The sequence below is a fragment of the Marmota flaviventris genome, chromosome 3, assembly GCF_047511675.1.
Source record: "Marmota flaviventris isolate mMarFla1 chromosome 3, mMarFla1.hap1, whole genome shotgun sequence".
NCBI lineage: Eukaryota > Metazoa > Chordata > Mammalia > Rodentia > Sciuridae > Marmota > Marmota flaviventris.
In genome coordinates, this window is record NC_092500.1 from 17,572,129 (window position 1) to 17,598,617 (window position 26,489).

Here is a 26,489-nt window from a genome sequence, read left to right on the forward strand (position 1 = left end):
CATGGTAGCACAATTAGGTGTGAAAAATGAAAAAAAAAGTTTCTACCATTTGACAGTGCAAGATTTTTAAAAAATACACATATATAAGCAAAGTTACCTTGGCAGCAAAATAATACTTGTTATTTTATATGCTTGTATTTTAATTTATATGAGTTAATAATCTGTAAGATTATTAACTCATATAAATGAGTAAGATTATTAACTCATATAATAATCAGTAAAAAATATGGAACAACCCTAACTTTGTTTTTCTAGGAATTGTACCGTACCATCAGAAAAATATCACTGGTGTTTTTTTTAGATCTGGAAATGTTATCTTTGTTCACCTCATCAAGCTTCACTACTTGCTTGCTGTGCCCCGCCAACTCTGATCTCCTCTGGGATCCTGTGCTGAATTTTCGCCTCCCACCATCCTCCTGCCATGGCCTTGAACATGTATCCCCTTCCCTCTGCCTGGCCAAGTCCCTTTCATCCTTTAGGTCTCGGTTTAAACTCACCAGGAAAGCTTTGCAAACATTTGTACTGGTCACCAAGTACGGAAAATAGCACCACTCAAAACCTAGTAGGTGTGTAACAGTTGTGCACAAGTTGTTTTAGCCCCTTTAGATAGGTATTGTACCAGAGTTTAGGATTTGTGAGACCATGAGACAGAATCCCTTCACAGTCAAGGGCTACAGGTGATACAGGAATGAATTAATTTCTTTGGCTTCTGGCCATTGCCTTTAACAATAAAAACTTGCCTAATAGTAGTTACAGCTTTCCCTGACCTCACTCCAGAAACTGCTTCCTTTTGCACTTCTTAGTAAATAGATACCTGTGCAAGACAATCATTGTTAAGAACTCCTTTGCCAAAATTAACGTCAACAAGTGTGCCAAATCAGGGTACGACAAGTAAAGTCAGTGTGCTAACAATCTACAGCAACTTGATGGCCATGTACTAGATTAGGAGGGCATATTACATCTAACAGGTAATTCCTCCATCTTCCACAAAAATGCCCCAAGATTATATATTCTGACACTATGCCATGAATTTTGCCTCTTCAATTACAACTTACAACTTCTTGATTGTCTTCTAAGAGCAAGCAGAATCATGTTTATGTCTGTTTCACACCTGTTCTACAGGGCTTAATTTCAGAGTACATCTGTATGAAAGACATTACTGAACCCGCTAGGCAAAGACAAGCATAACAGAAAATGCCTCCCAGCCCAGTTCTGTACACCAAGGAGACTCATTCTTGCATATATGACCTCCATTGTTAGATTTGTAAGAAACCAGATCCAGCCAGGTGTGGTGACACAGGCCTGTAGTCCCAACTGCTTGGAAGGCTGAGGCAAGAGGATCATTTGAGCTCAGAAGTATGGGGACAGCCTGAGCAACAGAGCAAGGCTCCATCTCAAATTTTTTTTCTCCAAATGACAGAGCCATTCCTTACTTTGGAAGAAGAATACATCTTTAAAAATTGGTTTCCTTGAGCAGGTGTGGTGGCACACACCCATAATCCTAGCAACTTGGGAGACTTGCAAGTTCAGAGCCAGCCTCAGTAATTTAGCAAGACCCAGTCTCAAAATGAAAAAGATTGGGATGTGATTCAGTGGTTAAGTGCCCCTGGGTTAAATCCCCAGAGGGGGTGGAGGTGGCTCTGTGTATTCCACTTTTGGAAGTATTAGTCTCCCACCATAAAAGTGCTACTCTTGCAGGAGAGAACTACAATCCTGTTATTCTGAACATACTATAAAGGAACACATTTCTTGCTCATATGAAGAGCAAACTAAAGTTTTAATCTACACTTCATTTTTCCCTTTTTATTTTTATTGGTGTATTATAATTATGCATATCTAGACTTCATTTCTAATGGTAAAACAGCCTAGGTATCAACTCATTTAAAAAACCCCAAATGCTGAATAACATAGTTTAATTGTATAAAATATTTTTAAACATACCTTTAAGTTGATATGAAAACAAGAAATACACAGATACAGAACTCTAAAAGTGAAGTGAAAATAGGACTGCTGTGAGATAAGCCAGCACCACAGCTTGCTTTGTCCCTAGAGTTCTCTTGAACTCTGCAGACACTGAACTGGTAGCTGTAGTGGGGTCTGGCCATAGACTTACCTAGTATTAGTAGTAGGTTTTGAGGGTGGGGTTTGGTTTTTGTTTTGGGGGACTGAACCCAGGGATGCTTTACCACATTCCCAGACTTTTTTATTTATTTATTTATTTTAATTTTGAGACAGAGCCTCACCAAATTACTTAGGGCCTCAAATTTTAGATACTCCTTGTGATCTGCTGGGTTTATAGGTGTGTGCCACCATGCCTGCCTAGGCTAGATGGTTAATTGGGCCAGCACAGAGAAGTTGGCAGCAAGAAATGTTCCTATCTAAATTTTGATGCTGGGGGAAAGGGAATAAACCACTCTAGAAAATTCACAATCACAGGTCCTCTGAAGTTTATTATCTGAAATTATCAAGCTGTTCATTTCATTTGGTCTCAGGTTGACAGCTTTTGGGTATCTGGCAGAGAAAATAAATCTCTTAAGGATCTCAATTTCAGTCCATGCTTCAAATCTTTTTTTCCCTTTTATACTTCTGAGGACTGAACCCAAGACCTCATGAATGCAAGGCAGACGCTCTACCACTGAACTACATCAAGCTTTCAAATCATTTGCCAAGGAAAATAAATTTTAAGATATCACATACTCAAGGGAAAGTGGCACCATGAGTAAACGACAAAATACAACAGAATCATCCACAAAGACTCAATATTGGTATTAACAGCAAATAATGATGTTGAAAAAAACAAAAGATCACACATAAAGTGAAATTTGTAAACAAAAAAATTAATAGTAATTGAAAATAAAAAGCGGAGGGCAAATAAAATGAAAAAAGAAGGGAGGGAGAGGACCAAACCAAAAAAATTTATGATGAAGACCTAGAAATAAATCCAACTGTGTAATCATGATAGACATGAATGGACTCAATTATCTAGTTAAAAAGACATTCTTTGGCTTTATCTTTTAGGCATATCTCCCGCAAACTCAAAATATAAGGCCAAAGAAAGACCTAAGATACACTAAAGACTAACTAAAATATTGCCATATAATGAGCAACAAAAAAGGCAAAGGCAGTAAACATTAACAGTGGCAGTCACTACATAATTATAGTTTCACCACAAAGAAGGCAGAACGATCCTGTTAATATACATCCAACAATAAAGCCCAGAGAAAAAGCAAGCAAACACTATGAACTTCAAGAAAACTCGAGAAATTCACCATCATGAGGAAAATTTAAAGCTTCAGTAAAGAAATCCGGTACAAGATAAATCAGTGTAGAGAAATCTGTACAGCTTAACAAGTCTAATGGATATTTAAAGGACATTATGTGCAACTACTGGGGAACATACATTCTTTTTCCAGTTCATGTGGAATATGTAAGAAACTGACCACAATGTAGAACAGAAAGCTAGTCAGAAAAAAATCTCACAGGTCATATTCTCTGGCACAATGATAAAAGAAACACAAATTAAAATTAAAAGTCCTAAAATAAAATATTGGCAAATTGTGTCCAGCAATGTATTAAAGTACACATACATATATGACCTGTTTGGGTTTATGCTAAGAATAAAAGGGGTTTAATATATTAAGTCAACTATCATAACTTTAAAGAAGAAAATCACTAAAAATTAGATGCAGGGAAAAAACATTAAAATTCTACATCCAGGATGGGGTTATAACTCAGTGGTAGAGTACTTGCCTAGCATATGTGAGGCCCTGGGTTCGATTCTCAGCACCGCATATAAATAAAATAAAGGTCCATCGACAACTTTAAAAACTTTTTAAAAAATTCAATATCCATTCATAATTAAAACTATTAGCAAACAGAAATAGAAGAAAACTCCTTAATTTGATAAAGGCCACTTATGGAAAAAAATATTAAACAGTGCATTGTCCAAAACATTAAGACAATGTTCACTTTCAGTTCTTTTCAACATTATGCTGCAGATGCCTGGCCAATGCAGAAATATAAGAAATCCTTTAAAAGTATAAATATCAGGAAGAAAACTGCCATTATGTGCAGAACACATAAACAACTCAAAATATCTAGGTATTTTATTAGAACATAAGTTTAGCAAAATTGCTGAATCTAAAATGAATACATAGCGACATTTCTATACTCTGCAACAATCAGAATAGGAAGTATAATTTTAAAATCCAATATACCATAATACATAAAAAATAAACTCCTATAAAGAAATCTAAGACAAGACATAAAGGCCTTTATGGAGAACATTGTTGTTTATTGAGAGACATTAAAGAAGACCTAATAAATGGAGAGATACTCATGACTGTTTCTGACTGGGAAGACACATTGAAAAGATGTAAATTTTCTCCAAGTTGATCAATAAATTCAATGCAACCATGAAAGAAAACATGTGAATTGGGAGAAAATATGTGTAATACATTTAACTGACAAGAAACTGGGACCCAAAATATATAAAATCATGAATCTATGTGGGGTGGGGGAGAGCCACAACCTAACAGAAAAAGGGGCAAAAAACAGGAATAAGTATTTCACAGAAGAGGACCTAAATATGAAAAGTTAATTTCATTAGTGATTAGGGAAATGCAAAGTAAACCCACGGTAGGATACCATGTAGCCATCCAATTAGCAAACACTAAAGACAATCAAGACCGTGTGTTTGCTGAACTGTGAAGCCCTGGGAAACCTGAACCATTGCCATTGGAGTGAAAACTAGTACAAATACTTTAGAAAGCCACTCAGCATGACCGAATTAAGCTGACTCTGTTAGAGCAGCAGTTCTCCAATGTTTGGTCTTAAGCCTCTTTACAATCTTAAAAATCATCAAGGAGCCCAGGCGCAGTGGCGCTTGCCTATAATCCCAGAAGGTTTGGGTGGCTGAGGCAGGAGGATCTCAAGTTCAAAGCCAGCCTCAGCACAAAGTGAGGCACTACACAACTTAGTGAGACCCCAGCTCTACATAAAATACAAAATAGGGCTGGGGATGTGGCTCAGTGGTCGAGTGCCCTTGAGTTCAATCCCCCGACCCAAAAAAACAAAAACAAAAAAATTATCAAGGAACTCAAAAAGCTGTTGTTCATGAGTTCTATCTATCAATATTTGCCACATAAAAAGTTTAAATGAAGACTTTTTAAAACACAAAATAAACAAATATATACTTGATCAGCTATCAAAGCAGTGATTTTATCAAACATCTGGAAAATTTTTGATAACCTGGTGAGAAATGAAAGTGAAAAGGACAAATAATTTATTAATATTACATGAAAGTAGCTTTGTCCTCAGAGGCCCTCTGAAAGGGTCTCAGGGACCCTAGGGGTCCCTGGACCACCCTTTGAAAAAAACCATCCTAAAGCAATTCTTGCACATGTGCACAGGAGACAGGTACAAGAAGTTATTCATTCTTCAAATATTTATTGAGCATGTACCCTGTACCAGGCATTGTTCCAGACACTGAGAAAACAGCACAGAACAAAACAGACATGACCCCAGGCCACACAGAACTTACATTGTAATTGGGCAGAATGTTCACAGCAGCATTGTCTATAATAATAAAAAGTCCAAATCTCCAGAAATAGAAGAGCAGATAAATTGTGAAATAGTCATTGTGGCTATACAGCAGTGAAAACATGAAATAGTTACATGCAATAAACATAGATGGAAGTCTCAAAAAATGCTAGAAAAAAGTCACAGAAGAATACATACAGCATGAATCCATTTACATACAAGCTCAAAAACAGGTAAATCTAAACAACATTTTATTAGGAATACATACATAGATGATAGAGCCACAAATAAAAACATGGGAATTATCAACCAAAAATAACAGAAGAACATTCACCTCATGTGATGCGAATGGAGGGAGGACAAATGAGTAGGTAGCTGAGAATGTGCTAGTTCTTAAGCTGGAAGTTGATACATGTATGATCATTTTATCTTTAAACCATACATACACGGTTGAATACTTTAGTATGTGTTATTTCACAATATTTTTAAGGAAAAAAGTTACAAGATCATGCAATACATACTTTCATCAGCAAAGATGAAATATCTGATACTTCGAAAGTCCTTGCTTTGCTATGCAATCAACCAATGACAATTATAGAAAAGTAATTGATAATATGAAAAAAGAACAGGATAGATTTTTATTTACAGAACTTAACTAGATTCCCACAAGGTCAAAATCCAATGAGATCACAGTACTGCAGTGTTGCTCTTCCAAGTTGCCTCAATCACTGGCGTGTCTCTAACTGATCTTTGTTCACTTGGTATAATTAATCATATTTATTATATTATTATGTAAAATAAAGCAGATAATGAAATGAGATAGGTGATGCAAATGCCAAAATAAATTGCCTTCTCTGGACTCTCAAAAGTACAAATTTCCTCTGGCACATTCTCATAATAATGCATGTGTGTGGTAAGTATTCCAACAATATGGAATGCATATGGCAGCTATTGACTGTTCCTCCAGAAGCATTAAAAACAGATTCCTTGCTGGTCACATAAATGCTGGTCACATAAATGGGCTGGGGATATAGTTCAGCTGGTAGAGTGCTTGCCTCGCATGCATAAGGCCCTGGGTCCAATCCCCAGCACCACCACACACACACAAAAAAAAGCCAATAGTTTTGCAATTGTTTCTGTGCCAAGATCATCACTGTTGGTGCCATTTTGCAGACCTATAAGATAGTTAAGATATGATTTCTCCTTATTTAAGGGATTAGCTACAAACTAGTATTTAATTCAGAAATTCTAAAAAAGTAAATAGATCTTGAAACATTTAATCCATCCCCCATACCCAAGTAGGGCAAGCAAACATAATCTTGGTTTAAGGAATTGGTATGAGGGAGAGACTAAGTCCCGCAGAAAGTGGCCAGCCTAAGAAGTAGGGAAGTAGAAAGTGCATTCTCCAGGCCTACACTCCCCAGCTGGGTCGAACACAGGGCTGCCAATCACCAGAAAGTTTCAGGCATAGCTGTAGCTATTTTTAAAGAAAAAAGAAAAAAAAAAAACAAAAACCTCCTCTGCAGCCAAAAGACCTAGAATCATATTTAAGCTGGAATGGATAATGCCATCAGTGGGTGCTAAACTGCAAGTGGTAGTAGAATGGATTTGGCTGAAGCAGCTAGATCTTCAGAACTGCTCAGACACCCTAACCTGATGTCTTTGTTTTACTGGATAATATTATGCCTGCAGGTTCTTGTCCTCTTCCTACTATGAAAGAGAAACTAGGAGGAAATGCTTTAGTTCTTAGATTCCACTCTGTTTCCTTAAATAAAGGACGAATGGGTAATTCTCTTGGTTGGAGATGGACATTTGTTGGACCACAATTTCCTAATGGACAGAGTTGCTGCTCTGAAATGAAAGGTGGTTGCTGCTACCTTTCATTTTGAACCTGTATGTACTCAAATACATAGGGCTCTTCTTGTGCCTTCCTCAATTATATATATATATGTATGTATATGCGCTGTAGAGGGACACAATATTTTATTTATTTATCTTTTTATGTGGTGCTGAGAATAGAACCCAGGGCCTCACATGTGCTAGGCAAGCACTCTACCACTGAGCCACAACCCCAATCCTTGCCTTCCTCATGCTCAGGAATGATACAGCTTTTCACTTCTTGTCTCTAGGTGGTAAGAACATAAGAGAATGGGTCCACTTCTGTTTTAGCTTCCATATCAGTGTGCTACCAATTCCTACATTCTGTACTTTTATCTTAGGAGGTTATATGTAAACACTTAACATCTCCAGAAACACTTTTGTTTTGTTTTGTTTTGGTGGTGTTGGGGATTGAACCCAGGGTCTTATGCATGCAAGGCAAGCACTCTACCAACTGAGTTATATCCCCAGTCCTCCAGAAACTTTTTAAAGGACTATTGAACCAGCAAAGTAAACTCAGCATATAAGGAATACTCCTGTTAAGCCCTTCTAGCCTCATACCTATGACTCCCTAGCCTTCTCTCTATCCAAGACCATGGGCTTCACAATCCTGTATCTGATTTGAGGCACTGGCAGAAGTAGCAGTCAGATTTTGAATTTGACAACCTTTAAGTAGCAGCCCCTTACTCAATTTATCTTATATAAAATAAAGTAATCTCATGCTCAGTTTCAGATGATCCTTGCTGAGATTAATAGGCCCATAAGAGGACATTGTCTTAATTTAGTTCTATAGAGTGCAGGATAGAAGAAAAATGACACTGGGAAGAGATGGGAATCTATTTGAACAAGAAAGCTGCATCCTAAGCTTTTTATAGCCTTTTCTTTGTTCAGTCTATAGAATTTATTGTTTCACTCCCAGAATGTTATAGTTTATGATTTTCCAGGCATGATTAAAATAAGTCTGCTCTGGAGTGCAAAAATATATAGGCATATTGTGAACTGAGCTGCTATAAACATTGATGTGGCTGCATTACTACAGTATGCTGATTTTAAGTCCTTTGGGTATAGACCAAGGAGTGGCATAACTGGGTCAAATGGTGATTCCATTTCAAGTTTTCCAAGGAATCTCCATACTACTTTCCAGGTTGGTTGCACCAATTTGCAGTCCCACCAATAATGTATGTGTGTGCCTTTCCCCCACATTCTTGCCAACATTTATTGTTGTCTGTATTCTTGATAACTGCCATTCTGACTGGCGTGAGATGATTTGCATTTCTCTAATTACTAGAGATGCTGAACATTTTTTCCCATATTTGGGAAATATCATCTAGGGCTGGGGTTGTACCTCAGTGGCAAAGTGCTTGCCTAGCACGTGTGAGGCACTGAGTTTGATCCTCAGCATCACATTAAAAATAAATAAAATAAAGGTATTGTGTCCATGTATAAGTAAATGAATGAAAAAAAAAAAAAAAGACCTACCATCTAGCAGAGGGAGGGAGACAATGATAATAAAGGCACAGTTTTTAAACTGCTATGACAAAGGACAGTAGAGCACAAAAAAAGGCAGTTAAATCTACCAGGAGGTGGAGTGTGTTGAAGGCTTCCTCAGGCTGGCAAGGCATGCAGACAGGTGGCCAAGGAAACGTGGACGAAGACAGAAGGAGGTGCATAAAAGACAGAATGTGGCATCATAGCTGTGGAAAATGGAAGTGCCAAGGAGTGCTCAGGTGACAAGATTATTAAGTAGGAAGAAAGAGATCACTAGATTTGGAAATGGGAGATTATTCCCGACCTTTGCCAGAACCATCTCAGTAGGGTAGCAGGTCAGAAGCCTGCTGCTATGAACTAAAAAGTGTGAAAAGCAAAAAAAAAAAGAGTAAACAGAGGTGAAAACAAGGTTAGGCTATTTTTTGCAACCATTAACTTTTTTTAACTTCCAAGCCTATTAGTTAAGCTACAATTAGGATCAAATAGATTTTATGTTTCTATTAAAAAATGACTCCCAACCACAATTCACTAACTTAAAAACAAACTTTTAGACATAGTCCATCTTAATTTAGAGACTGCCTATATTAAGTCAAATGCGTGACATAAACATTTCCATACATCTACTCTGCCAACACTCGTTTTTCTTTCATGTATTTAAAAATAAATAACATTTGTAAGTGTTTATAGTAGAAAAGGTGCTTTATTTTACATACCATTGGTACATGATACATAAAACTGCCTAAATCAGTTTTAAATACAACAGTTACACCTTAAGTGGTCAAAGACCAGGTCTACTTTGCAACTACTTCATTTGTGATCTGAAGACTTCAATACTAATATTGTTATTAAATACTAATAATCTCTTCATATCCAATTATACAAATGGTGTTCATAAGTGCTGTTATTTTTTAAAATAAAAGTATCTTTAGCTATAGACCATATCTCTAATCAGAACAAATCTTTGCTAATCTATAAAACTTTGAAATAATGAATCAACAGTTTCACTCTCCCATAGATAATTATATTTGTGCAACTGAGTTATGGGGCAGAGGTACATCATACATGCGATTAGATTATTTCAATTTTTTAATGCAGATAAAATTGAGTTTATATATACCCTATTTCTGGTTAAATTGCCAAAATAGTTTACTAAACTAAAGTCAATACAATATTTTAGAAAACATAATTGTAAGAGCATGCAACATCAAAAATATTGATACTTATGGGAACCAAAGTTGCAGAGTACAGAAAGAGGACTGTGACACAAAAGCTCATTACATCTGAGTTGTTTACCCAACTGGGAAGCGTAAAGAAAGTAATTTAAGTCATGGTAAATCATCTTATGAAAACATATCTGCCAGGGATGGGGATGTGGCTCAGTGACAGAGTGCTTGCCTGGCATGTGTGAGGCCCTAGGTTCCATCCCCAGCACTGAAGGTTTAAAAAAAAAAAAAAAGCAAAGAAAGAAAAATATCTGCATGATACAGCCACTGTTATACAAAGGGATCTTCACTTAGAAAATGTATAAATCACAAGAAGCTAAATGTACTCCTCTCATTATTTGCCTAATTCATTCTCTTCATGAACATACAGCTATCTCTTATTAACTGTTAATATTAAAAGCCATTAGAGATTTTCTAATGGCATCTTTCAGTCACCAATCCCTTATCAGAAAGATAAACTTGACTGGTGCTCAGTATACTAATGTCAAATTAAAAAAACAAACAAAACTTGGCTAATTCTCAAAATAAAAAGATTCATTATTTTAACAAATCCCTTGGTATGAAAAGGCTGCCCTTCCTTCTAAGAAGTAAGTGATATGTTAGAACCACAGGTTCGTATTCACCTCCTGGTCTAACACAATAGAGGCATTTCAGCAAAGTAAAGAAAATTAAATACCAAGTTGATATTAACATGTACACTTAAAGCAGATATTCTACTGTTTGCTTTAAATCAACTTATTCCTTGTCATTAAGGGAAGCATTTCAAGATGCAAATTGTTAATGCAAATAATAATGGGTTAAAAGCCAAAGTTTTTCTAATAAAGCAGATAGATACTTAAAATAATTGGGTTTAAGACATATACTATTAAACTTTCCATTCTTATTATTTTTATAACTAAGCACACACACATACACAACAAATCCTAGCACTTAATATGTGCAAAATTGCTTACCATTTATTTTCATTTTAACTTTGGTTAAGTATTTCTTTAGCCTATATCAGACATGTTATGGAAGCTATACAATGATTACAAACATAATAATGAGGTAAGTTAAAATTCTACTAGTGCAAAAAGCAAGTATATGCCAAAAGCAAAGCATATGAATTAAACAAATGCAGAATGAAGCTCTCGCCAAGGAAACTGCTGGGACAACAAACCAGAGAAGCTCCTTGTAAACATTATAAAGTACACATTTAAAGAATCAGGATTCATATAGCCACAAAAAAAAAGGTATTCTAACAACACTATAGTAGTGCATTTATTTTATCTTTAGAGTTCAGAAACCACTCATTATGTGTCTAACAATTTGCATATTTTCTTCAAAAGAAACTTAATTAGTGAGACACATTAATTACAAATACTGTAGTATAAAAATCCCAGTTCTTTACAAAAATTATATATTAAAATATTCTATACACTTTAAATTAGTAACTGGAACACGCATATATATCAATTCTGCACAATTAAATCCATCTTTGCTGGGGATATTATACACAAAGTGTGAGGACATTGCTACTCAGTCAACCTAAACTGGCATAAGGTTATGTGGTATTAAAAAGATAGACCGGTGCCCTTACAGTTATTGTAGCTCTTAGTGAGAAAAATATTTTCTGCAATTATTGCTCTGTATATATTCATTCCAGATTTGAATAGGCAGTGGAACCATGAAATTCCTAAAATATTTAAAACAAGTTACCTGTAGCAGAGTGTTCATAATATTCATCTGCATCTTTAAGGTTGTAAAGAACCTGAGTTAGCTGTCTAATGCTTATATTTTCATTGTAAAAAAGTTTATACAATTTTGAGGTAAAAATGATGCAAAAATAAAACATCTAGAGCATTTACAAAAATCTTACAAATGTTTAAAACACTATTTCAAAACTTGTGTCCCGTTAAGGTGCTTCTTTCTTCTGCAGTAGGAGGACATACACTTTAATTTTGAATTTTAAATTATGAAGCTTTTAATTTCAGAAAAAACAAAGGTAAAACCATTAAGACACATGAACATGTTCAATGTTCAGGGACATACTCTACATCTGATGAAAATACAAAATTTTAGTGCTGAAAGGGGCCTTGAAGGCAAACTCTTTTAATTCTCTCATCTGTAAGTGAGGAAATTAAGGGCCAGGTAAATTAAGTGCTTTAACCAAATGTATATTCAAATACATTGGCCTGGTATGAATCAAGAATACCCATTATTATTTTTTTTTAATCTTACCATGATTTTGAAAAATAGAAATTCAAAAGCAGTTTCTGAACTTGCCTTTCTCTCTCTCTCTAAAATTTTTTAAGCTCTGTGCTAACTATGATTAAAAGAATCAAATGACTACTAACATTAGTATCACAAATATTATCCATAGAAGATAGCTGTTGGAGGATCACCGCTCATAGACAATAAAGTTAGAGGAAGTATTTAATGATAGATCATTTACAATGTAGCGAACACTTACTAAGTAAGACAGTGAAGTGTACACCAGTCAGTTACTAGAATCATCTCAATAATTCTAGGATGACTGAGTTACATAGCCTTTAAAAAAGGTATTGGGATATTAAAGCCTTCTAACTTTTATCTTGATTTTATTATTTTTCTTTGTAAAAGAGCTATATGTGTAAGGAAGAATCCATATACTAATTTTCAGAGAGTCTTTGCTTTTCTATTTTTATTTGGATCTAGAATTGAGCAAATACATTTTAAGAACAACTTACAAACTCAAATTCATAACTGCTAGAAATACAGTCTTTTAAATGACAAATCTTCATAACCAGTTACTAATAAATAATCATCATCACAACAGCTTCAGTTAAAAAAAAAAAAAGAAAAAAATTCAATTTAAAGGTGCTTTTTTATTGTTACCTTGAAGCCATCGAACTTGTGTAGCTGGTCCATATCCCTTTTCATTCTTTGCTGATATCCTGAACACAATGGCAGGCCTGGATGTATAATCAATATGTGCATTTGCAAGTTGCCCAGCAGTTACTATACATGATGTTTTAAGACCACAATAAATCCTCATGAACACAAGCTGGCTTGGATTATCTTGGATCTGTGCTGTGCGGATAGCCAAGTAGGCTGAATATTCCAAAATATTTCCAGAAGGTGAAGTTGGAGGCTCCCAGGAAAGGTGGATACCTTCAACATTCTAAAAAAAAAAAAAAAAAGAGTGGGGGAGCAGGTAAAGGTTCTCAAGTTTTCTCTTTTAGTATTTATTATGTTAAGTCTATCTTTAGAACACAAAATGCTTCTTTTTGCTAAAGTAATTGCATTAGATGTTAGATCTCATATTGCTGACTTTTGAAAAGCTACCTTAGTGGGATCTACAATGTTTAATTCATGCCCACTTTTAACAAACATAATAAGCTTTAAATATCTGCCTGTTATACCCTAAAAAAAGGATTTTTCTCTAATGCAGATCTTTTCTTCCCTAAGGAAGGGAATGACTTACAATAAAATACAATCCAATTTCATATGTTCTATTAAAATTCTCCAGCATGAACTTTGGGATACATAACAATATGAACAAAGCAGATTTCCCTGCTTCTCTATGATTTGGATGCTTATAATTCTGCTTGAGATTTTGGTGATTAAAATACCATGAGTGATTAGCAAAGAATATTTTTTAAACTTTTAATCCACCTCTTTTAGATATCTCTGATTTCATTAGATCCTAGCAAAAATTTCTAAAGAGTTTACTTAATATAAGAAGTTTCAAATAATATCACCAACAAGTCTTGACTTGACATCTTACCTTTGAAATTCTGACTGCTGAAGGGGCTCCAGGAAAACCAGGAATACAAGTTTTAAATTCACTGATTTTGCTGAAAGGGCCTATTCCACAACCATTGATTGCAGCAACCCTAAACCTGTATCCAGTGCCCGGAACAAGATCTTGTTTCTTAAGTAAACTGTAGTCAGGTACATCTGCATTTCCTACCTAAAATGTAATATATAGAGAGGAACAATTAATTTATTAGGAACAATTAATTTATTATTTAATTTTTTTAATTATTTAATCTTCACTGAACAATAAAACTCTTAAAGTTCCAATTCACATTTATTTCTCTCACTCTAAGCAATAAACCCTCTAATACAGAAGCAACTAATAAGCCCATTAATCAGTGATTATTATTCAGAGAATAAGTATTTTTCCAGTAAGGGTATTCTGCACATAAAATGTATGAAGGTAGAAAAAAAATTACCAACCATTTTATAAAAACAAAGTAACAATTATCCTAACTCCATGCAAACTTAATTTGGAGCAGAATCTCAGGTTTACTGTTTAATAATAGTCTTTCCAAGAACAATACCCTTAGAGCCAGGCACATGCCTGTAATCCCAGCGGCTCCAGATGTTAGAGGCAGGAGGATCGCAAGTTCAAAGCCAGCCTCAGCAAAAAGCGAGGCACTAAAAGCAACTCGGTGACAACCTGTCTCTAAATAAAATACAAAATAGGGCTGGGAGGCTGGGGTTGTGGCTCAGTGTTAGAGCACTTGCCTAGCATGCGTGAGGCACTGGGTTCGATCCCCAGCACCACATAAAAATAAACAAAGTTATTGTGTCCATCCACAACTAAAAAATATTAAGAAAAAAAAAATAGGGCTGGGCATGTGGCTCAGTGGTTGAATGCCCCTGAGTTCAATCCCCAGTACCAAAAATAAAGAACAACACTCTTAGAGACAGGCAAGCAAGTTTGATAGAAAAGGAGAGATCAACACATAGTATAGTGAATTTTAAAAATTTATATCCAGGACACTGAATAAATGTTAAATAATTAGATTACATATTCTAAGAAGTTAAATCATAACATTTATTACTTTCAAATTTTATACATTCTCCTTAAACCCTCACAATCTCCCTGTGGGCCAGGGCTGCCAATGTATCATAGATGAGGAAGCTGAGTCTCAAGAGGTTAAATAAGTGACCTGCCCTCTTCGTACTGCTGAGTGCTGGAGCTAGTGAGTCAAAACCAAGTTCCTGGCTCTAAATTTTATGTTATTTCACTTTTTTTCCTTCTTTGTTTCTTTCTTTTTTTGTACCAGTGATTGAACTTAGGGGTGCTTAATCACTGAACCACTTCCCCAGCCCTTTTTTTATTTTTTGAGACAGGGCCTCAGTAAGTTGCTGAGGCTGGCTTTGAACTTGTGATCTTCCTGCCTCAGTCTCCTGAGCTGCCAGGATTACAGATGTGTGTCACCATGCCTCACTATGCTCTTTACTTCTTTTAGGAAAAATCAGGCAGCTAATCGGCCCTTATATGGATATGTCCTTATATATAACAGCCAACTGCAGCCAGAAATTTCATTAAGCATAATACTAACAAATTATTAACCAGAATTTGTTCTTGTCAATATTGGAAAAATTCATTGTGAAAAAGAGGGACATCAAGAGTAATATTAGAGAAATTCAAATATAAGTAATATATATAGTAAATGATATACAAGTTGGGTATCACTTTTATGTGATACAAGTGATCATATACTTGGATTTTGGATAGGTATCCCTCATCCAAAATTCTTGGAACAAGAAGCATTTGGGGGGTGCTGGGGTTATAGCTCAGCGGTAGAGTGCTTGTTTCACGCATGTGAGGCACTGGGTTCGATCCTCAGCACCACATAAAAATAAATAAAATAAAATAAAGATATTGTATCCATCTTAAAAAAAAAAAGGAAGCATTTCAGATCTCAGGATTTTTTTTAGGTTCTGGAATATTAGCATACACATGAGATTTCTTAGGGATAAGACCTAAGCTAAACACAAAATTTATTTATGTTTCATGTATACTGTTGGGAGTTGCCCTGGCTCCAAAGACTAACTTCCCCATCCCCCAAGAAGAGCCGTCCAATGGTGAGCCCTGCTGACTCACATGATCCTTACCCACCAATCAGAGCCCTGCTGGCTCACCTGATCCTACCCACCAATCAGACTAGCCCTGCTGGCTCACCTGATCCTTACCCTCCAATCAAAAAGCACCCCATGCCAACTGTCAAACCACCTCTGGCTCTATAAATACGCAGAGCTGTTCCCCAATAAATGGGCATTTGCTCTGTCCCAGACAAGCCTTGTTCATTCTTTCATATACCTTATACAAATCACCTAAAGATAAGTTAGTATGCCTTCATTTTTATTCTGGCTTGTCACATGAGGTCAGATATGGATTATTCCACTTATGGCAGCATGTTGACACTCAAAAAAGTTCTGGCTTTTAAGCATTTAGGATTTCAGATTTTTAAACTTATTATCTCCTTTTGGGAAGATCTAAAAAATTAAAGTAAATATCTATTTCCTTGACAATCGCCTCTCAGAAATTCTCCATCTAAAAAAAAATTAGTCCAACACTCTTTAGAACTGTTATCTATTTAATTAATTCTTAGAAGGTTGATAATGTTTCAATTAATGTATCTATAATGGGGTCAGACTCAATGGAAAAGCATTCAATAGCATATTGGGGCTTTTACACTTTTTAAAATGTAAAATCAGGAACAAAAAAAAATCTCTCAATAAAAAAGAATGTTTCATTCTTTTGTGTGTGTGTGTGTGTGTGTGTGCGCGCGCGCGCGCGCGCGTGCGTGGTACTGGAGACTGAACCCAGGGCCTTGTTCATGTGAAGCAAGCACTCTACCAACTGAGCTATATCCCCGGCCCTCTCTTTTTTTTTTTTTTTTTTGAAAGACTGAACCCAGGAGTGCTTTACAACTGAGCAATAACCCCTGTCCTTTTTCTTTTGAGAAAGCATCTCACTAAATTGTTTAGGCTGACCTCAAACTTGCAAACCTCCTGCCTCAGCCTCCTGAATCAATGGGACAACATTCCATTCTCTAAATACACAGAGTAAAAAAATGGGAAACATTTCAAAATAATCCTCATTTTTTAGCTGGCCAGAATAGATTTTTTTATGATGTGAAGTTCAGCTTAGTGATAAAGAGTTTTTAAATGACATGTTTGCTATATATTTTATTAAAAGAGCCTTAATAAACTGGGCATGGTGGCACATGCCTGTAATCCCAGCGGCTCAGGAGGCTGAGACAGGAGGATCGTGAGTTCAAAGCCAGCCTCAGCAAAAGTGAGGCACTAAGCAACTCAGTGAGACCCTGACTCTAAATAAAATACAAAATTGAGCTGGGGATATGGCTCAGTAGTTGAGTGCCCCTGAGTTCAATCCCCAGTACCAAAAAAAAAAAAAAGAGCCTTAACAAAGAATACAAGATGACTAAATATACACAACACTAAATTATAGTGACATGAATAAGATTCATAAAAATAATCTCACTCTCAAGGTTTATAAGAAAATATATCAAGTTACCTTGGAGATGTTTTGCTTCCCTTTTGGCAGCAAATAAAACTGGTTCACCAAAGCTGTATTATTTTTAAAAATTCCCACATCACACCACTGTCGTTCTCCTGCTTTCACTGTGGCCACTGGATTTGAAGGAGACTCTTTCTAATGTTAGAGAAAGAAAGATTTATGAAGATTCTTACTGAGCATATAAGAAAGTTCAAGATTTAATAAATCCATGCAGTGATCTACAAATACAAGTAGGTATATGGGTAAACACCACAACATTAATAGCTTATAAGTAAATAAAGTCTTAACAGATTAGGTCAACTGACAGTGAAAAGGGGACACCAATTAAAACACAGGAGTGACAGGCATTCTCAAACTCAGTAGCTCTGCACTATAACTCTGTACTATAGAGTTAGCATGCTTCACAATCAGTGATATGTTAAAATTCCAGCTGTTTTATACAACATTGTCATTTCAGAGACCCTCTCCGAAAAATGTAATCCCGCTAGTGAAACATTACACTTGCTCCAAGGGGAGCAAATAAAGAAAAATTCATTCCAAGCTGGCTTTTTACTAGATTCAAAACAACTAGCAAAAATTCAGTGATCTTTGCACTTGAAATACCTGTGATTCTCCAAACCTAAAAGGAGAAAAAATGTTCAAAACTAAAATGCGATTTGAATATATTTTAGTATATACTACAGAGAAGGAGATTTAACAGTTTTAAATGTTTTACCCTGCTTTAAAAACAAATAAATTTCCTCTACCTTAAGCTACTTTTAGTGGTAAGTGAATTATACTTATCCCTGGAACTAACCTTTTTAAGCCATCTTCTTATAAATGAGACACTGTTTCCAGAAGCTCAAAACAAATGTGCACTTCAGTTATTTATTTCTGTCTTAAATATATAACAGCAGAGGTACATGCTTATCATTCACATTTTTTGTTATTTAGGCTATCACACATGACAAAGTGAACTAACTAGAAGAATCTTTAAGGTTAGAGAAAAAAGGAATAGCTTTAAACTTGTCTTCATTTTTTAAAGTTGTAAAAATTCTCTTCAACAACTTTATAAAACAATTGGCTCCAGCTGAAATAACCAGTACAATTCTGGCTGATCATTGCAAAACAGATTCAAACGAAGAAAGTTCATTTTAACAATCCTTTCTTGAAAAGAATCTAAGAACACTAGGACTTAACATTCTGGAAATATGAAAGCTGATTAAGGTAAATATATGGTCGCAATCCAAAAATTTGAAAGAAAATGAAAACTACACACAATTCTTAGAAGATTCCAAAAGGTAAATGTTATTTAAAACAACAACAACAAAAAAAAACCTCTTGCTGACAACAATAAAGCTGAAATGACTCATCATAAAAAATCTAAAAAATATATATGCATATATGTATTATCCTTATATACATATCTAATTAAGACAACCTTGGTGTATTTGTGAGGCACTTTCCTAGAATTTTAAGTTTGGTGCCATGCAGATTAACTTTGGCCTTTGCCAGAGATTACTGGGTTGTCCTACGTGTATGTCAATCCAACACTGCAGTATTCTATTGTGCTCCTAGAAATACAGCCAAGTACTTTTTGTTCCATAACATAACTATCATTAAACCATTAATGTAATTTACATATCACACCACATATATATGTGTGTAAACACACATATATTTCGGATTTAAAAAGTAATGTTTCTTTACAGAAAAATATAGAAAGCATAAAGAGAAGAAAGTAAAAATAATCTGTGGTGGCCCCACAAATAGAATCATGTAGCATTTTAGTGTGCATGTGTGTAGGTAAATGTGACAGTGTGAACTTATGTATTATGTGTGTTTTTTATTAAAACTGGGACCACAGCATATGTATTATCATTTTAGCAAGCTTTTTCCATTAAACATTAGGAACATTATCCTATTCAACAACTTATTTCTAAATTTATTATCAATTCATTACTAACTAAGACATAAGGACCTTTTCATGAATTTACTTAGAAGTTGCTCAGCATTTAAAAAGCAACAATAATCATTTGAAAACATGCATTGTCACCAAGTAATGTACTTACAGCAAATGGCATGGGTACAGCATGCATCTCTACTCGGCTAATCTTAGTTGCAGGCAGAGCACATGTTTCATCAACTAAAAATTAAACAATTAATCAATTAAGATTTATATAATTACTTGGACACATGAAAATATAACTTATAAGTAGGCAGGCATTTAATACCATAGGACTGTACAATTAAAAATGGTAAAGATGGTAAATTTTATGTTATGTGTATTTTTCAATTTAAAAAACTGGGAAAAAAATAGCTAGAGGGAGAAAATCATGGTAATTAGAAATATGAACTCTTTTTTATTTATTTTTGTAAAATTTTAGTTGTAGATGGACACAATACTTTTATTTTATTTATTTTATGTGGTGCTGAGGAGCGAACCCAGCGCCTCACACATGTGAGGCAAATGCTCTAACCATTAAGCTACAACCCCAGCCCAGAAATATGAACTTGCATTCAAATTAATTCATATAGTTCATTCTTATGAGTTTGATAACTAGTTGGAACTCGATAGAATGTATACCAAAGATGAAATAATTCCTACTGTAAAAGAATAAGAATTTATAAAATTAGAAATTAATCAAGCTGGAAGAACTGTTAATGCATGTTCTACAACTAATTTTTTATATGGAAAAAGGCTTGCTGAATTTAATCACAGTAGGGAAAATATATTCTGATTATATCTCAGTGTGTGTTAATCTAAATATTTTATGTAAGGCAGCAAAGATTATTTTATATAACATACTTAACTGAAATGCTTTATCTGCTTACATGATTCAATTCAAGATGAAATGCAATTCTTATTTAAAACAAATAAATCTGATGAATTTATATACATTAAATGGTTCAAAATACAGTATGTGAAACACATTTCAAACCTTCAGATTTGGTACTGAATGTTGTTAGTGAAGTTTCATCTTTAACAACTGCCCCATTTGTACTGGATGATTCAGTTTTAATGGTCTGCTGGGTTACCATAGTTTGTGCGCTGGAAACAGTACTGGACACCGAAGTTTCAGGGGTTACTGTTCTTAAGTCCAGGCAACTACTTAGTACACCTACATTTGCTGAAGTGTGAGGACCTAAGTTTAAAGAGAAAAGATCTATTATTAGTACAGTACCTGGAAATAACTGTGTCATACTGTTTTTATCATGTTTTCTGGTACTTTCAATTTTAAAATCATAAACATGAGCCTGCAAATGGCATCAGTATGTTTTGGCCATAAGGCATAAAATGTCCAGAAGAAAAATGCATTCTATCTATAGTGGATGTTCAACTTCTTAGCTTCCTCTTCCAATCTAAACACTAAAACACTGTTCTTGAACTCTCTATTAAACCATAGATCAAATGGTTTTGCCTCTTGTGTTACAAAAAAAATTCAAGTCATCAGGCATGGATTCCATCAATTTATTGTCTTCTCCTGCATCAAACTAGAAATGGTGCCGATCCTCCCTGTCTTCTCGTCCATATCAGAAGATGAGCTGAGCTTTCTCTCAAGGAAGTTTAATCTGTCTTCCCTCATATCTTGGGACCTTTATTCATCAATCATTCCTGTCTTTTCAGGACTTTTAGATTCTTCTTTAGATTTTAGTTCTCATTACATAAATATCATTAAGTCTCTCAAGCAAGCAAACCCACATCTTCCTTCACCCAGAGTCCCCTCATGTTTCTATTTCCCCTCACTAATTTTCTTCAGAGCAATTTCCATATCCTTGATCTTCCCAAATTTTGGTTTCTAGCATACTACTCTAATGAAAAGGTTTTGGCAAATGTCAATGATTGCTATGGAATACTTTTCAGTATTCATTTACTTGATCTTTCTGTAGTGTTAACAATGCTGACCATATATTCCTTTGAAAATATATTTCTATGGCTCATTCATTCATTCTACAATACTGAAGGTCTGTAATCTATCAGACATTGTGCTTATTTGCAAAGCAGGCAGGATTCATGCCCCATGAGCTCTCTCATATGATAGAGATATTCATTTACAAAAAGGCACAAACTGTGATGTCTGAAGAAAAGGTACATACCAGTATTTTGTCTTTTCCTATCCCTCTAAGCCCCCCCGCTTCTCAATCTCTTCAGTTAGTTTTTCTTCTTCAAATGATGCCTTATATTCCCATGTTGCTCAGCTGCCTTTTCCCCCTCCCTTTGCATATTTTCCCTGTGCTTTAAAAACCATCATGAATCATTCACCTCCCATATATATATATATGTTCCAGACACTGTACCAGTGGCTGGGAATCTAATAGTGAACAAGTTAACAAGGTCCCTGCTCTTGTGGAACTTATATTTTAGATACTTTTTAAACTTCTATATGTATATTTCCAGCTGAGGACTCTCTCTTAGACTCCAGATCTAAGAATACAATTTCCCATTAAAAATCTTCACCAATATATTTCTTGTGTTCCTCAAAGATAGTATGTTCAAAGTTGAACCTTTCCCCAAATCTGTTCTTGCTGATACTTTCTACCTTGACAAAGAGAAGCATTATCCATTCTGATGTTCAACTTTATATTCAACTCAATTTTATTTGTCATATCCACCCACTTGCCAATTTTAATAAACACAGCTTTCTAAAAGTCTCTTCAATGACTCCATCCCATGTACTGCTTTAGTCTCTATGTACCTCCCAGTTCTGACAGAGCCCTACCGAGTCTCCTAACCATTTCCTACCATATTTCTTCCTGATGGTAAGATTAGAGAGCTTATTAAAAAATGAAACATATTCCTCCTTCACTTTCTGAAACACTCTTCAGCAGCTACTCTAAACTGCAGAGAAAAAGTCAACTGGGGAGTCTTTCTATGACACATATGAGTATAAACAATGTGCCAGGCACTATCGCACAACCAATCTGGTTTCACCACTTGCCAAAAATTAAACTACTTAAACTTATCCAAATTATAGAAAATTATCTTCCTTGAATATTTTTATCTAACATAGACCTATAAAGATAAACAGAGATAAAAGGAATATTCATCTTGTTAAATTCGAGTAAGTGAAGAATAATTAGATTTATATCAGCTTTCAAGTTTTTTTTTTACAAATTAAAAAATAATCACGTTTCTAAGTGAGAGATATATCAGAATGAGATTTATAAAATAATTTCAGGTTCTGAAATCAAAAGAAATGCTTAATGTAAATGGCATCAGCATATGCAAATAAAATTATCACCAAGTTATAAGCTCTCATGAATGCAATGGGCTAATCAATAGTTCTTATAACTGAGCTAACTTTCTGAGGATAATCCAGTTATTTGCCAAACAAATATTTACTAAGTGACTACTATATTTACCAAGCACAGATCTAGGTGCTGGAGAAATACAAGTGAACAAAATGGACAAAATCCCTGCCCAAAATAAATAATTTCAGGGCTAAGAAAATAAAAATAAGTAAAGGAATAATGACACTGAACACTAACATCAAATGTTATCCAAGAACTTTCGTATACCCATAACATGTCATTACTATTCAGGTAAGGGCCTACTTGGTATTCTGACCTTACTCTAACTAGGTGCAATATGGTAAATATTTTGAGGAAAATTGTTTAAACCACATAACATTTACTTTTTCAATGACTCTAAAACTCCCTACCATATTATAAAAAGGTTTAGTTTTACTCAAAATGTCATCTTTATACCTTCATTTCTCCTTAGCATATCCACCATACAACTATTATGATTAGAAGCATTAGATGCCAAAGAAGAATATAAAATGGCATTAGAATCTGTTGCTTTGAAATCTTGTTTGTTTTTCATTGCAGTTCCTCTCATGGCTGAATGTTCCACTTTTGTACTGTTTACTGTGTCACTGATCTACAAGAAATAAAATAGTTTACTGTAGCAAGCAATGTTCAATGAACAGAAATACATGTAAAAAAACAAGCAAATTAATTTACAAGAAAATTATTTTGAAAAGATGTTTATCAAAATATAAAACATTTTAAAACTATATTATTAATTTCTATATAGACTTATTCTCTAAATTTTTAAGAAAATAATTTATTTTTCACTTAATCTCCATCTCAAAAGATTAGTTTTTGATTTTGTTTTTGTGGCAATAGGGACTGAATTCAGGGCACTCTCAATACTGAGCTTCACATCTCCAGCCCTTTTTCTTCTTTAAGACAGAGTCTCCTAAAGTTGCTGAGGCTAACCTTGAATTTGCAATCCACCTGCCTCAGAGTAGCTAGGATTGCAGGTGTGCACCACTGTGCCCGGCAACAGACCATTTTTGAAGGGGAAATGAAGGGAGATTTGATTGATTGATTGCTTGATTGCTTGCTTGTCAGGGGCACTCAACCACTGAGCCACACCTCCAGTCCTATTTTTTTTGTATTTTATTTAGAGACAGGGTCTCACTGAGTTGCTAAGTGCCTCGCCTTTGCTGAGGCTAGCTTTGAACTCACAATCCTCCTATCTCAGCCTCCTGAGCCAGATTACATGTACGTGCCACTGAGCCTGGCAAGGAAGGATATATTTTAAGGGAAAATTGTGAGACAGGGTTTCACTATGTGAGGCTGGCCATGAGTTCCTAGATTCAAGCAATCCTCCTGCCTTAACCTACAGTGAAGGTGGGGCTTTGGGCATGTGCCACCATACCCAGCTTAAAATCAACATTTTAAATTCTCTATCCAATTTTTAAATATATTCAACCACATTTTTAATTTCTAAAAGTCTGATCTTATTCTTCATTTCTTTAATAAGCCTTTATTCTTGCTTCAAAAATGTAATGCCTTCCCTAATCTCTTCAAGAATTATGCCTTTTTAAAAGACTTGGAGTTTTATTCTGGTAGTTAGTATTACAAATAAATACTTCTGTAACAAGGGAAAGAAAATGAAAACTACTGAGTTTAACAGTCTGTTCAAATTTTTTTAACAAAGGTCAGCATGTAGATTAAAGATTTGATGACTCCTGAAAGTAAAATCTGTTCTATGGAAACTTCAAGCAAATGAATTATTCTTAATGATTGAGTTTTCCATATAAAAAAATTAATACATATCAGCATTTTTACCATTAAGCATTTAAGATAGGAATCTTCCTAATGACACTGTCTTTGCCTTCTTAAATACACTATAATGAACACATTTAAACTTTTTCAGTAATTACATAACAATACCTATTGGTCTACTAAACCATAAAAGAGACCTGGCTTTGTTCAAATACACCAGTATTGCTGTTCTATTTCAGTAATGGTTTTTGTTATACCTTTATTATCAATGCTTATAATTTCTTAAGACTCTAAGATCCCAGTCTAGGGCTATACCTCAGTGGTAGAGCACTTGCCTAGCATGTGTGAGGCACTGGGTTTGAGTCTCAGCATTACATATAAATAAATAAAATAAAGGTCCATTGGCAACTAGAAAAAAATATATAAAAAAATAATAAAAGATTCTTTAGATCCCTAGAATTGCCCATAACTGGTGGTGATGGTGCATTCTTAATAAATGATGAGGGTAACAACAATAATTGTACCAGGCATTGTGTTACTTATTTATAAACTCTGTATTTCACTTAATTGTCACAAGAATTTTGTAAATTGAATAATGTACTCTGTTGTATAAAGAAAACTGAAACTCAGAGACTTTATGTAATTGAGAACTACAGTCAGGAAACCAAGAAGTAGCACAGCTAGAATTTATTTAATTCCAAAGTCTCTGTTATGGTGTCTCTATTCTTTACTTAAAATTCAAACAGTCTAACTACAATTATGTAAAATAAAATATCATAAGAGTTTTGGTTAAATCTGATAGATTAAATACATTTATTTCAGTATATTCCTCCAAAAACCCAATTCAAACACTTAGAAATGAAGTATAAAAGTATAAATACATAAGGAATAAGAGTATGGTATGGGAGAAGATTGTAGGTAAGATATAAAGTAGAAAAAGCTGGACACTAAGAGCCTAAAGGGAAAAAGTCATTAAGATGCAAAACATCTGTGCTGCAAGACCCAGGAAGGTATCAGGTCTGAAAAGGCAGAAGTACAGAAGCACGCCAGGGAAGGAACCCTGGAGACCTGTCACAAGGCAGCCTGTGCGCATAGTGCTGAAGACCAGCTAGGCTGTCTCTGCATACTAAGCCAGAAGAATTCCTCTCTCCCATTCTAACTGAAGAGGGGAAGTAAGCAGGCAGGTTGATATGTGAGGCTCTAGTGTCCCTCAAATAAGGGTGGTGGTGACCCTTTAAGCAGTCATGCTAAAAATGGGAATTAAGTGTAAGTTCACCTGTAGAACAGAGAGACCTACTGCCCCATTCCTTTACTTAGCTCCTAAAATACTGAGGACCAGACTTAGAACCCCCAGGCAAGAAACTAGAAAATATTTGTGAATTCCCACCCAATTACCCTTAGTAGCAGACCTTATTAAGGTCTAATAATCAATAAGCATGCATAGAGTCTCCAATCTCTTCTTTCAGCCCTCACTTGGAACATAAGAGGACAGCCAAACTCACAGACATTTAATGACAACCTCTAATGAAAGCCTAAATTTTAAAAATATAAGGAAACTTGAGGGCTGGGGCTATAGCTCAGTTGGTAGAGTGCTTGCCTCGAATATACAAGGCCCTGGGTTTAATCCCCAACACCAAAACAAAAACAAAAACAAAAACAAAAACAAAAACCACTTGAACAAAAAGAAATATTGCAGAGCAGAATAAAACTCCAAATCTTTTAAAAAGGCATAATTCTTGAAGAGATTAGGGAAGGCATTACATTTATGAAGCAAGAATAAAGTGCTTATAAAAGAAATAAAGACCGGGCTTTTAGAAATTAAAAATGTGGTTGAATATATTTAAAAATTGGATAGAAAATTTAAAATATAAAATGAAAGTTTTCAGAAAGTAGAAAAAGAGATTGACAGTAAAATTAGAGGACCAGTTCAGGAAGCCCATTGTTCAACAAGAATTTTAACAAATTTTTAAAAATTAACAAGGCATTAGAGGAAAGAAATAATCAGCAATGAAAGCCTTGAGTTTCCATAACAGTGGGGCCCACTAAGTGCACAGCAT

General features: G+C 34.9%; 1 protein-coding gene across 3 annotated transcripts in view; it reads right to left on the bottom strand.

Moving 5' to 3' along the window:
• Hcfc2 (host cell factor C2) overlaps window positions 1-26,489 on the bottom strand; it is a 67,020-nt gene that overhangs the window by 20,869 nt on the left and 19,662 nt on the right. Inside the window, exons 10-16 of one of the 3 annotated variants that reach the window (XM_071609581.1) lie at window positions 23,122-23,296; window positions 20,355-20,558; window positions 19,485-19,558; window positions 17,431-17,568; window positions 13,879-14,064; window positions 12,987-13,272; window positions 5,776-6,716 (exon numbers count right to left, since the gene is read on the bottom strand). In XM_071609581.1, the coding sequence (XP_071465682.1) occupies window positions 6,577-6,716; window positions 12,987-13,272; window positions 13,879-14,064; window positions 17,431-17,568; window positions 19,485-19,558; window positions 20,355-20,558; window positions 23,122-23,296 (1,203 nt within the window). In that variant the 3' untranslated portion in view covers window positions 5,776-6,576. Of the gene's footprint in view, window positions 1-5,775; window positions 6,717-9,587; window positions 13,273-13,878; window positions 14,065-17,430; window positions 17,569-19,484; window positions 19,559-20,354; window positions 20,559-23,121; window positions 23,297-26,489 lie in introns of those variants that run through there. The other 2 variants (XM_027944641.2, XM_071609582.1) reach the window with 2 other exon arrangements.